This window comes from Pristis pectinata, chromosome 11, assembly GCF_009764475.1.
Source record: "Pristis pectinata isolate sPriPec2 chromosome 11, sPriPec2.1.pri, whole genome shotgun sequence".
In the NCBI taxonomy this organism is placed as follows: Eukaryota; Metazoa; Chordata; class Chondrichthyes; order Rhinopristiformes; family Pristidae; genus Pristis; species Pristis pectinata.
The window spans coordinates 20,136,681-20,151,171 of record NC_067415.1 but is presented as its reverse complement, the minus strand read 5'-3'; the positions used below and the strand labels follow the sequence as shown (position 1 = coordinate 20,151,171).

General features: G+C 41.5%; 1 protein-coding gene across 1 annotated transcript in view; it reads left to right on the top strand.

Moving 5' to 3' along the window:
* Nucleotides 1–1,093: 1,093 nt before the first annotated feature.
* Nucleotides 1,094–14,491, top strand: part of LOC127576057 (copper-transporting ATPase 2-like) — a 68,027-nt gene continuing 54,629 nt past the window's right edge. Inside the window, exon 1 of the mRNA XM_052026393.1 lies at nt 1,094–1,425. Within this exon, the coding sequence (XP_051882353.1) occupies nt 1,165–1,425 (261 nt within the window). The 5' untranslated portion in view covers nt 1,094–1,164. The remainder of the gene's footprint in view (nt 1,426–14,491) is intronic.

Sequence of the window (14,491 nt, the reverse complement as noted above, 5' to 3'; positions counted from 1 at the left end):
ACATACCATCTCCCTTTTCACTTCATCTATCAAGAGCTCCAGTATAGGGCCCCAAAACCTTGAAGCTCCTTCTCTTCAATGTTCTCTTAATTTCAATGTTCTCTTAATTTCAATGGCTCTTGGGTTAGATTCACTTTCTGCATGTTTCCCATCAATTCCTCAGTGAACTTCCCCTTTAGGAGGTGCTGACTAGTTTTAACTGGAACTAGATGCTCACTGCATTGGCCCTTGCTGATTCACCTAGCCACCTATTAATACATTAACTTCAAGCACCATCTTCATTTAAATGAGCAGGCAACATGAATTTGACATGTTGATTGCATTGCAATCAATAGCATTGTTTCTGGGTTTTTAGGCATTGCACTACGTTTGAAGATGAGTGCTTAAATTTCCTTTGCTCTGTGAGTCAATTAATGTAGTGTCCCTGCCTGAAATGGTTAAAAGCTCTTGTTAAAGGACTCACCGTGTGTTTACTTGCGGTTGCTAACCTGCACCTTCAGTTGCTTAAGAAACTTTTTTTCCACTATAACACTCAAGATTGGACTCAAGTGACTGCTTTGGATACAAACAATTCAAATTAAACCCTTGCTTCAAGATAATTGAAAAAGAGTTTTCATGCTGCTTTCTGATACAAAATCTGTTGATTAAGTCCCATGATTTAAATTTAGTTATTGCTGCTTAATTATGGGCATTAAAATTGATCTAAACATTTTAATTTGTATAACAGTTGATTCTATTAAAGCCATCACAACAAAGCTATCAAAGGTTTGAAATTCTTTCACAGGTTAATTGCAGTGTTTACTAATACTGTAGCAACGCATTGCACGAAGCATTAGATGATGACAAACTGAGGCACCTCTGCACAATGTTTTCCCCTCATTTCTCATTCAGTATCAGATACAATAAACAGCTTTCAGTTTGACCTGCCGTGTGCAAAGATTAATAGCGTTGGAGGCAGGTCAATGAACAGAGAATGCAAAGAAGAAATTGTTAGCCAATGTTTGAAGTGGGTGGAGACTGTGTGCAGTTTGTTGTATTTGTTTTACAACTAAGAACTCAAATCACTCTGTTTACGTGGACTTCATAGCAGGAGTTCATTCTTGTCAAAGACTACACTGGGCATTTGACATTTCAGGCTCTCCCCAAACACTTGAAAAAGCAGCAATGATGGGATCGAAAAGAGAAACCATGTGCAATGAAGTTCAAGACAAACTCAAGGCAGATAGCACAGGTTCTGAACTGAGTGACGGTGATTCCTTATCTCTGAATTCTGGAAATGCACGACACTCACCTGTCGCTACGTGCACTTCACGGAATGTTGGTGATCGGGTGCAGTGCGAAAAGAATAAAAACTTTCTTCTCAGTGAAGAAAGCAAAGTTTCAGAGATGTGTGATTCTGGCAAAGAGGAGGCAAATTCAACTCAGGTTAGTGCAATACCATTTAATGGGGATTGACCTATAATAAAGAGATCAAATGGTATAGAAGTTTAGCACCATGTTAGGGTGGTTTATCATTGTGATCTGAACTCTAGAAGCCTTGCAATCGCATTCTTGAATTTACGCTGCACACCGAAAGACTTTCTTTGAACAAAGTAATGTTCAATACACTGAGTATTTAACAAGTATTTCTATTTCAGTTGAATAATGAGCATCTGTGATTGTAACTCAATTTATCTGACAGTATTGCAGCATGCAGCATTCTAGCTGAAAGGCCTGAATAGAGCAGACATGGAGAGGGTGTTTCCATTACTAGGAGAGTCTAGGATCTGAGGATACAGCCTCAGAATAAAGGGACGTCCCTTTAGAACTGAGATGAAGAGGAATTTCTTCAGCCAGAGGATGGTGAATCTGTGGAATTTGTTGGCACAGAGGGCTGTGGAGGCCAAGTCATTGGGTGTATTTAAGGCAGAGATTGATAGGTTCTTGATTGGTTAAAGGGGTTAAGGGTTACAGGGAGAAGGCAGGAGAATGGGGTTGAGAAAAGGAAAAAATCACTCATGTTTGAATGTCAGAGCAGACTCGATGGGCTAACTGGCCTAATTCTGCTCCTGTATCTTGTGGTCTTATGTAGCTTAACGCACAGATTAAGTTTTAACAGTAACACATAAACCTCTGAATATCATTGTATAAAAGATTCCAGGTAATTACAGTAGTAATTAACATCTGTCAATTGGGGCAAGTATTTATCCTCCGGCTATATTTAATATGGGTAAAAGTCAATTATTTTTTGGAGAAAAATATTCAACGCTTTATGTGAAGTTACTTATTAATGTTATTACTCCTTGTTCAAGAAGATCAAAGCCAATAGTCAAAAGTCCACTGATACTGGGACAGGTTAGTGAGTGAAGGGCAAAACAGAGGAGTAATATGATAACTGCTTTCTCTGATACTTTATGCTTCAGTCAACTGCTAAATGTTAGAATTATAAAAAATATCTTCCAGAACTTTAAAAGGGCCAAATAATGACAGGTTGCCAACGAGGGTCATCATTAATAATTACAACAAGGTGGTGTCAAAACAAAGAGAAAGATAGAGAAAAATACAAAAAGATCTCACAGTGTTTTACAGCTAATGACGTACCTGTTTACTGGAGTATTGCAGAACAGATGCGTGACTTAAGAAGAATGTTCCAATTTTGGTAAGGGTTAAAGGGAGAGTATGATCAAAGTACACCTTTCAAAACTAAAACTGTGATGAGAGATTATTATAAAATGATTGAAATAAAAATAGAGATGAAAATAAAGACATTGACTCATGGTGGCTGATTGGCCTTGAATAAGGTGAAGGACTGGATTAACCCATGGTTTACTAGTCAGACTGCCTGCTAATACAGGTGTTGGTGGTGCTGGAAGTATCTCTATTGTAATTGTTGCTGTTCTAATGAAGGCAGCCCTAATTTTTCCAAATATTTATATTTTCTTCCTTCTAGTGAGTAGTCTAATGAAACTGCTGTACCTTTCTGTTTAATGCCTCAACATAGTGGCCAAAACTAGATACAGCACTCCTAATTTTTCTAAGGGTTTACCATTTCATTTTACCTTGTGTATTCCAATCCATTTGCCATAAACCCATCATCTGTAAGCTTTTCAATGACCTTATGTAACTGATATCCTGCTTTTCACATCTTGTGAATCTACACCCAAATTCCTCTGCTCTTCTGTATCAACAAACCTATCCATGTATCACTTCACATTTAATGACGCTGGATTTCATCCGCCTTCAACTTGTGTGCAAAATTTGAATATCATGCCTTCTGTCTAAATAATTGCCAAATAAACAGAGGCAGTCCCAAAACAGGACCCTGTGAAACATCAATATTTGCTTCCAGTCATTTTGAGAACATGTCACAGTCCCAATAATATTGCACTTTTTTATGTATCTTTGATTTTTCACCATATTTACTCTGTCTGAACCACTTTTTTTCACTAAATGTAAGCCTTCACTACATTCTGTACCACCAAATTTATTCCAATTAATATATTTTTGATCTAATTTTAAATAACTTTTTATCACCTTTTCTCCTGTTTTTGTCCTTTGATGGTGTTGTAGTCTGCAGAAATTGGGATATTTCTTAATGGGATAATGAAGGGATAATGTTAATGAATAAGTTTTGGTGGTGAGAGCCCGCAGATTGAACCAGAAAAGTAAGAGAGGATTCAGAGGCAAGCACGTTTAATAGTAAAGGGGAATTCACAGCTCAAAGAATTTTTCCCTTATATCCCAAAGGATATTTTCCCTTTCCATTTTCACTTACAAGCAATTTAGTGAAATTAACCAAATCAATATAAACATGGGTTTTAAAAACTGGAAAAGTAAAACTGAATACATGACTCACTGGGTGAACTCACTGAGCAATTGGATGCATTTTCACCTATTTTTAAAGACTATGAATTTTTTTTTGTTTTATTCCTTTATGGGAAGTGGATATCATTCACAAGCTCTGCATTTATTGTCATTCCCTAATTGTCCCCTGAACTGAGAGGTTGATGGCCATTTCAATGTGCAATCAAGTCAAGAACACAAAAACATAAGAGTAGGAATAGGCCATCTGACCCCTCAAGCCTATCTCACCATTCAGTATGATTATGGCTGATCTGTGCTGGCCTCAACTCCTTCTCCATCTTAAATATATCTAATGATCTGGCCTCCACCACCCTCACCAGCAGAAAATTCCAGCACCTCAATTTTAAATGGCCGGCCTCTTAATTTTTAGCTATGCCCTTTGTTCATAACTCACCCACTAGTGGTAGCATCTCAACAGCTACCCTGCCAAGCCCCCTTGGGATCTTATACGTTTGGATAAGGTCACATCTCATTCTTTTAAACTCCAAGGAATATAAACCCAAAGTGTCTAGCCTCTCTCGATAGGATAACCCTCACTGGTAGGTCATGAGTAGCATTTAGTCAAGACCAGATAAGGTCAGCAGATTTCCTTTTTTTTTCACACTAATCCAATAGTTTCACCTTGACCATCACTGCTATTAGCTACCAATCAACATTGAATACACTAAAGTGAAGAGGTGAATCTTGAAATGACAATGGGTTAGTTGAACATTAGAATATTATGATAATTAGGAAGACAAGTGTATAAAGTAAAAGAGCCACCAGACTGATGCATCCTTTGGTTCTCGGGGAAGGAGGAGGAACAAAACTGGTACAGAATTTTGGAGTTTTATTGGGTGTATGCTTAAGAGTGGCCAAGGTAGTAAATATTTTCTAAAGGAAGTTAGAACAACCTGGATTATTACTAATGATAATTAAGTGTGGCAGGAGAAATTTTGGAGCCCCTAATTAAGAATAAATGTTGGGAAATTTGTATAGTTTTGTCTAGGTCTAACAGAACTCCTGGGGAAAATAGCAGACAGGGTAGATGGAGGAAATAAAAATCAAAGTATACACCAGCTTTAAAGGGACATAGCACAAAGCAAGGGTTTGGGGGAAAAACTTGCCCTTTGGGGAAGCCAGTGATTGCTGAGTTGCTGGTCTGTGTACAGAATAATAGTTCAATACTTTCTTTAGAAACGTTTACAACCTGGAATGCACTGCCTGAGAGAGAGGTTGAAGCTGAGTCTCTGACAACACTTAAAAGTATCTAGCTGAGTACTTGAATCGCTTAGGCATGGAGGGAATGGACCAAGTGCTGGGAGATAGGATTGATATAGAAGGGTACCTACTGCTTGGTGTGGACAAGTTGGACTGAATGGCCTGGTTCCATGCTGTATGATTATATGAGATATCAAAGAATCATGGAAATATTATGGCACAGAAGGAGTCCATTTGGTCCATGGAGTCTCTACTGCCTTCTGGTAGAGCAATCTGGCCTGTCCCATTCAGTCACTTTTCTCCATAATTCTACCTTGTTGTGACCTTGCACCTTATTGTCTACCTGCAATGCACTTCCCTGTAGCTGTGACACTTCACTCTGTACTCTGTTATTGTTTTTACCTGTACTATCTCAATGCACTCTGTACTAACTCAGTGTATCTGCACTGTGTAATAAATTGATCTGTACGAACAGTATGCAAGACAAGTTTTTCACTGTACCTCGGTGACAATAATAAACCAACACCAATACCCTTGTATTCCCATCCAGCTCGTGACTGCTCTGATTGATTCAGTTTCCGTCACCCTTTCAGAAAGTACATTCAAGTTCATAGCTACCCACTGTGTGACTTTATTTTCCCCTTCATATCTTTTCATATCTTTTGCCCAATATTTTGTATCTGTGCTCCCAGCTCCTTGAACCATCTTCTTACAGGAACAGATTCACTTTATTTACCCTAAAAACAAGCCGTGTTCTTCTGCATTTCTATCAAATCTCCCCTCAACTTTCTTTGCTCCAAGAACAACCTCAGCTTCTCTGATCTACCTTTATAGCTGAAATTCCTTAATCCTAGAACCATTCTAGACCTTCACAGACCTCGCTGAAGTGTAGTGATCAGAATTGGACTCAATACTCTAGTAGCAACCTAACAGAGTTAAGAATACATAACATAAGAAGTAGGAACAGAAGTAGGCTATCTGGCCCTTCAAGTCTGCTCTACCATTCATCAAGATCATGGCTGTACTATGCCCACATTCCTTGATTCCCTTGAAACCTGTTGAACCCTTGTACTAAGCATAGAAAAGTACAGCACACAGCAACAGGTCCTTTAGCCCATAATAGCTGTGCCAACCTTGATGCAAATTTAAACTGTACATCTCCCTGCATGTGGTCTGTATCTTTCAATTCCCTGCCTGTTCGTGTCTGTCTAAAAGCCTCTTAAACATTGCTGTCGTATCCACCTCCATCACTTCCCCTGGCAGCACTTTCTGGGCATTCATCCCTCTCTGTGTAAAAAAAAAACTTGGCCAAGCCGATTTTGAATCTAATCTGGCAAGTCTCCATGCATCCCATGTGCCTTAGTCTTCTGGGTGCACCAAAGCAATTAGGAAGGCAACTCACATATTAGCCTGTAGCCTCCTTTAGACTTGAGGCTATAGGCTAATATGTGATTTGCCTTCCTAATTGCTTTGGTGCACCTGCATGATGGCTTTCAATGGATTGAATACAAGCACAATTGGGTCCCTTTAGGTATCAACACTACCCAGTATCTCATCATTTAAAAATATACTGTGCTTTTGTGTTATGTGGACCAAAATGGACGATCTCACAGTTCTCCACATTCCATACCGTGTGCTCATGCTCTTCTCCTCTATTTACAACTTCCAGGATCCTGTGCACTTTATCAACCACTCTCATAATATGCCCTATCACTTTCAAAGATTTGTGCACATCTACACCCAGGTCCCTCTGCTCCTGCACATTTTTAGAATTGCTTCACCTGCACACCTTTTATCTCTATCAACCACTAAACTACTTAAAGCAGGAATGTGTTCTACTGATACATGAATGTTTTTGAAATAATACTGTGATTTGCTGTATGTAGGGTATACTGGTGTAAATTTCATGCTCAAATTTAGAGTTTTGTTATACTTGTCAGAATTATTAAACACCTGATCCTTATGTTGATCCTTTTGACAAGGTCCTGCATGGTAGGCTGGTCCAGAAGGTGAGATCACATGGGATCCAGGGTGAGCTAGCCAGCTGGATACAAAATTGGCTTGATGGAAGGAATCAGAGGGTGGTAGTGGAGGGTCTTTCAGATTGGGGGCCTGTGATCAGTGGTGTGCCGCAAGGATCAGAGCTGGGTCCCCTGCTGTTGCAACATAATCAAGGTTGGCATTTAAATATTCCAGGATCTTTTTTCCTAAGGCAGTTCCTCAGGATCAACTTGCTTCCACTTCAGTTTAGAAGGCTCTGAGGTGACCAATGAGGCTAATGTGGGGCAAAGGGTGCCTGGTGGGATAGGCAGATGAGTAATCTGTGAAGTAGTGCATGCTTTCTGCCATTTATGCAATGCTTCTGTGTGCTCTCAATACATAGATTTGAGGTTCTCAATGGCACCCTGAATGCTCCTTTGAGGAGTGACGAGCCAGGGAAACCCAAGAGTAAGTGGGGATGTTCCATTTTTTTCAAGGAGGCTTTAAACACATCTTTGAATCCATTCCTCTGTCCACCTGGTAATTTCTTCCCATTACTGAGCTTGGAATAGAGTGTCTGCTTCAGGAGACTCATGCCAGGCACGTGAACAATGTGGTCTGCCTGAATGAGTGGACTGTGTATAATTTGGCCTCAGTGCTGTGGTTGTGCATCTAAGCAAGTTCATTTCTCCTTCCAGTGAGTTTGGAGGATTCTCCAGAAACAGCATTAATGGTATCTTTCAGTGCCTTAAGGTGTCTGTTGCAGGTAGTCCAAGTCACAGAAGCATATGGGAGGGCTGGAATCACTGCCACTTGGAAGACCACAAGGTCGGCCATCTTGTTCTTCAAACACCCTTTTCCACAATCAAACAAAAGCTGTACTGGTACAATAAAGGCAATGGTGAATTTTGTCATTGAGGTCTACTTTTGCTGAGAAGTGCTCCTGAGTCATGAGAAATGGTCCACACTTTCCAGGATCTCACTATGAGGCTTTAGTTTCAGGGGGGCAGTGTCTTGCAGTGGGGGCAGATTGGTAGAGGACTTGTCTTGTGGATATTGAATACAAGGCTCATCTTTTCCTGTGTTTCAGTGAACCTGTCATTCTCCAAACCTCCCCCTCTCCAACTCATCTCCAAAAATGTTAGATAAATGTGATGCTTGGAATGAGGTTCGGGGCAGATTTGAAATTGAAAACGAACTTACTTCCCATCCACTCTTGTGCTCTAAGATACTGGTAACTCCAGGATATGTGACTTTTTAAGAAATAAGCAAAGTGAAAAGGAAGCGAGGTAGTTCTGATAGTAAAAAATGGGACAAAGGCCGTAGAGAGAAAACGAGGAACTAGATTCAGTTTGCATGAAACAAAACAATGGAGAGAGTTGTATGTAGATCCCCATACAACTTAAAAGTTGCATTGAATAAATTAGGAAAGTAGAGGTGCACTTTTAAAGTTCTGCAGTAATCACAAGGGACTTTAATCTACACATTGACTGGGCAAACTAAATTAGGAACAGTGTGGGGAACAAATTCATGGAATAATTCATAGAGTCGTAGAGTTATACAACCTGGAAACAGGCCCTTTGGCCCAACTCGTCCATGGCAACCACGTTGCCTAGCTGAGCTAGTCCCATTTGCCTGCATTTGGCCCATATCCCTCTAAATTTTCTCTATCCATGTAACTGTCCAAATGTCTCTTAAATATTGTAATTGTACCAGCTTCTACAGCTTCCTCTGGCAGCTCGCTCCATATACCCACCACCCTCCATGTGAAAAACTTGCCTCTTGGGTCCCTTTTAATTCTTTCCCCTCTCACCTTAAACCAGTTATGAACTCTGAAAGTGGCTTTTTTTCTCACAACCTTCATCAAGATCCAAGTTTTTTAGTTTCCACTGAAAAATGGAACCATGAATTATCCCAAAGGCACAGCTTAATATCTTGTAACCTTCTATAATATAAACAAAACACTGTTGTCAGTGGTCTATATTGAAACCAAACAGAATCACAGAAAACATTCCCTAAAACACACAGAACATTTTGTAATGCTGTGTTATAATTGCAATTGATTTATTAAAGTTACCGTAAGCCAGCATTTATGTCATTAGGTAATGTCATTATTTCCAAAGTTTGAAAAAGTATATTGAAGTTTAATTGCTTGATGTATAAGGGAATATGTGAATGCATAGTTAGAGTAACTTTAGAAGTCTTTAGTCTGAATGACAATGCAGTACGGAAATTACAGTTCAGCTTGTGTGTGGAAATCAAAGGTAAAAACCCCAGGAGATCTACCATTATTTGAGAACCAGTATGTCATAATTACTTTAATTATATGTACAACAAAATAAAATGAGCTCCAACAATTACTATTCTGATTTCCCTATCTATCCAGTTTAACCATTAGAGAACTATTATGGCAGGCAGTTATATTTTTTTAAAATATTAAAGCAACCACAGGTAAACCTGTTCTTTTTTACTTTGGATGTGAGAATTGGTATTTACTACACAGCCCTGGATGCTGTGAAAATGTGACAGTGGATCATCTTTCTTTCCTTTCAAAAATATTCTTCATTCATAAATTATAACGCATTCATAAGTCACCATTCACACAGTTTCATGTTACGACAATTTTTTTTATTTCACATACATTCCTTAAGAAAAAAGTACAAGGGGTTTTTACATCGGTTCCAGCCCCTCACAGCCTTTCCCCAAAGAGTCTTTGCAGTGGCCAGAGCAAACTTCATTGTATCCCTCAGCATTTAGTAGTAGACCTGGGAATGTGCCAGTCTGCAACATTTGTTCATGGGCAGCTCCTTGCACTGGAAGACCAGCAAGTTTTGGGCAGACCTGAAGGCATCTTCCAATGAAGTGATAATCTTTCAGCTGCAGTCAGTGTTTATCTCAGCATGTGTCCCTGGCAACAGCCTGTAAAGTGCAAAGTCATGTGTTATGCATGAATTCAGGGTGAGCTTTGATGAAGACTACTGCATCTCTTACTAAAACCTCTTGGCGAGCACACATTCCAGAGATCCGCACCACACCACCCCAAGGATAGCGGACATTGGCACTCAGACCCTGGCTTTGCATGTAGGATTTGATGGGGAATGTCCTTCCTGTCACCAGCTATGCAAGGTCTTAGTGCTTGTTTGAAAGCCCCGGCAATGCACAGTAGTGTAGCAGTTAGCGTAACGCTATTACAGCGCCAGCAACCCGGGTTCAATTCTGGCTACTGTCTGTAAGGAACTTGTACGTTCTCCCCGTGTCTATATGGGTTTTCTCCAGGTGCTCCGGTTTCCTCCCACATTCCAAAGACGTATGGGTTAGGAAGTTGTGGGCATGCTATGTTGGCATCGGAAGCATGGCGACACTTGCGGGCTACCCCCAGAACACTGCACAAAAGATGTATTTCACTATGGGTTTCGATGTACATGTGACTAATAAAGATATCTTATGAGGCATTCTGTTAAATGACAGTCTGCTTGGAGAACAGGATCCAGATTAAAGAAACATTTTGTGGCAATGTAGCCAGACCCATCCTTCATAACAATGGAGACAGTCTTTTCAACTGGACCATTCTGTACCACATATCCCTTGTAGAAAATTTGGTGCAGGAGAACACCTTTGATTGTGATAATCAGGCAGTGGTCCATATGAAACATCCTCCAAACTCTGCAGGAAAGGAGGTTGTAGACCCTGTTGTGTGGTTCCCCATGCATTTGTTAGTGACATTTAGTGTTTGCGAAAACCAGGGTCTAGACACAATTTGATGCAGCCATGCACAATGTGTCCATTTCCTCCATGTGTTCCGGTTTCCTCCCATGTCCCAGTGACATGCTGGTAGGTTAATTGGCTACTGTAAATTGCCCCTAGTGCAGGTGGGTGGCAGAAGAATTGGGGTGGAAGGGGCCCATTGATGGGTATATGAGTGTGAATAGTTTACAGGGAAATAAGTGGGGTAAATGTGACTGATGGGAATGCCATAAGTGAATTGGCATGAATTTGATAGGCTGAATGGCCTCTTCTATGTTGTAAGAAAATATGAGAACTATGAATAGACACTGTTTAAAAAAGGCACTGGAGAAGCAAGTGCACAAAATATATTCTGGGTGGGGAACTTCAGTGGCAGTCACAGAGAATGTCTCAGAAGTAGCTCAGTCAGACTGAGCTCTGGCAGATGGTGAGAAACCAGAATGAGGGAAATGGCTACTCAAGCTCATCCTTACTGAGTCTACTTATGACATGTACATCTGCTTTTCTAAGTATTGTTAGCAGTGACCACTGCAGCACAGTCCCTGTGGAGATGTTCCCTCCTTCGCAGGAAGGACATCCTACATTGCATTGTGTGATGCTTCTAAATGGAATACCTTTACAATAGATCTAGCAGCTCAAAGTTCAGTATCCACGTGATGTTGTGGGACCTCTGCAGCATCTCATCACAATCTGTAATTCTCACCCTACCAGGGAACCAATCCTGGTTGAATGAGAAGAGCATATGAGGCCCATCAGCAGGTAGATGCCAACCTTGTAAAGTACACATCTGATGAATAGCAGAAGCGGCAAACTATAGTTAGAGCTAAGTGATCCAACAACCAATCGATCATAGCAAAGTTCAGTAGTGATACCACATACAGTCATTGAAAAGGAGGGTCATTTAAACAACTAACAGAAGGATTAGTTTTCATAGGCAGCCCCATCCTTGGTGATGGTAATAGCCATCATATGAGTGCAAAACACAAAGCTGAAATGTTTGCAGCCATTTTCACAAAACAAGTGTTCAATGCTTCATTCCATCTCCTCCCATCACCAAAGTGATTTATTCCATGTGATATCAGGAACAGACTGAACAGGACAAAGCTATGGGGTTCACAGCAGGGCCGATCCTTGACCCCAATGTTAGTGCGTACATAGGGGGTTAGTCGGGCATCTCCACTGAAGCCTAGGTTTCCAGCACTGGGGTGGGCCTACTCTGATGGCAGTATCTTCTGCCCTGTAGTTGCCAGCTCCAGCTGCCCCTACACTGCATCGGTGGATTCCTCAAGAGGTCTGAGTGGGTAGGATGAACCTACGCTGGGTTCCTTACTCTCAGGCTGGCCACTGAGCTTGTGCTGGGTTAAACTTCCAGTGAATAAAGCAGTTCCTGTTCAAATAAAAGGGAGAAATAAGGTAAATCGTAATATTATTAATTAGATGTTAGTTCCATTGTTTTTAAATTGATTTTTAAAACATAGATGTAGTTTTTACTGTTTTAATTAATTGCTTCTATTTGTTAATAGGTTTTAAGTGTTACTGACTACCAATGTCAAAGACAATAGCAGTTCATGGCACTGATGATCAAACCTCAGATGGAGTACTGTGGGCAGTTCTGGTCAGCATGTTCAAGGAAGGAAATGATAGCATGGTTGCAGAGGAGATTCACCAGGATATTGCCTGGGAGGGAGCAGTTCAGTTGGGAGGAGAGGCTGGAGAAGCTGGGTCTGTCCTCCCTGGAGCAGCGAAGGTTAAGAGGAGACATGATTGAGATATATATATATAGGGTAGACTGCAGGAAACAGGACTGATGCAGCGTCTTGACCCAAAGTAATAACATTTCCTTTCCCCCACAGATGCTGCTCGGCCTGCTGAGTTCCTCCAGCAGATTATTTGGTGTTGGTATTGGTTTATTATTGTCACTTGTACCGAGGTACAATGAAAAGCTTGTCTTACAAACCGATTGTACAGGTCAATTCATTACACAGTGCAGTTACATTGAGTCAGTACAGAGTGCATTGATGTAGTACGGGTAAAAACAATAACAGTACAGAGTAAAGTGTCACAGCTACAGAGAAAGTGCAGTGCAATAAGGTGCAAGGTCACAACAAGGTAGATCGTGAGGTCATAGTCCATCTCATTGTATAAGAGAACTGTTCAATAGTCTTATCACAGTGGGGTAGAAGCTGTCCTTAAGTCTGGTGGTACATGCCCTCAGGCTCCTGTATCTTCTACCTGATGGAAGAGGAGAGAAGAGAGAATGTCCTGGGTGGGTGGGGTCTTTGATTATGCTGGCTGCTACACCAAGACAACGAGAGGTAAAGACCGAGTCCAAGGAGGGAGGCTGGTGTCTGTGATGCGCTGGGCTGTGTCCACAACTCTCTGCAGCTTCTTGCGGTCTTGGGCAGAGCAGTTGCCGTACCAAGCCGTGATACATCCAGATAGGATGCTTTATATGGTGCATCGGTAAAAGTTGGTGAAAGTCAAAGGGAACAAACCAAATTTCTTTAGCCTCCTGAGGAAGTAGAGGCGCTGGTGAGCTTTCTTGGTCGTGGCTTCTACGTGATTTGACCAGGACAGGCCGTTGGTGATGTTCACTCCCAGGAACTTGAAGCTCTCAACCCTCTCGACCTCAGCACCATTGATGTAGACAGGTGCATGTACACCACCCCCTTTCCTGAAGTCAATGACCAGCTCTTTAGTTTTGTTGACATTGAGGGCAAGGTTGTTGTCATGACACCATTCCACTAAGCTCTCTATCTCCTTCCTGTACTCCGACTCATCGCTGTTTGAGATACGGCCTACAACGATGGTATCATCTGCAAACTTGTAGATGGAATTAGAGCAGAATCTGGCCACAAAGTCGTGAGTGTATAGGGAGTAGAGTAGAGGGCTGAGAACGCAGCCTTGTGGGGCACCAGTGTTGGGCATAATCGTGCCGGAGGAATTGCTGCCTATCCTCACTGATTGCGGTCTGTTTGTTAGAAAGTCAAGGATCCAGTTACAGAGGGAGGTGTTGAGTCCTAGGTCTTGGAGTTTGGTGACAAGCTTGCTTGGAATTATTGTATTGAAGGCAGAGCTGTAGTCAATAAACAATAGTCTAACGTATGTGTCTTTACTGTCCAGATACTCCAGAGCTGAGTGTAGGGCCAGGGAATGGCATCCGCTCTAGACCTGTTTCGGCGATAGGCGAATTGCAATAGGTCCAGGTTGTCTGGTAGGCTGGAGTTGATGCATGCCATGACCAACCTCTCAAAGCAGTTAATGATGGTGGATGTTAGAGCCACTGGTCGGTAGTCATTAAGGCATGTTACCTTGCTTTTCTTTGGGATGATAGTGGTCTTCTTAAAACAGGTGGGAACCTGAGATTGAAGCAGGGAGAGGTTGAATATGTCAGCAAATACTTCTGCCAGCTAATCAGCACATGATCTGAGCACACGGCCCGGGGCACCATCTGGGCCAGGTGCTTTCCTCATGTTCACTCTCCGGAAGACTGATCTTAGGTCCTCCACTATGATCACAGGTTCAGCTGCGTTGGTGGCTGTCAGGGTGGATGGTGACAATCCACTTCCCTTTTGTTCAAAACGTGCATAGAATGCGTTAAGTTCATCAGGAAGGGATGCGCTGTTGTTAGCTATGCAGCCCAACTTCGTATTCTAGCCTGTTATGGCATGTAAGCCCTGCCATAACTGGCGGCTGGTCAGGGACTCTGTTTTGAGTTGGTATT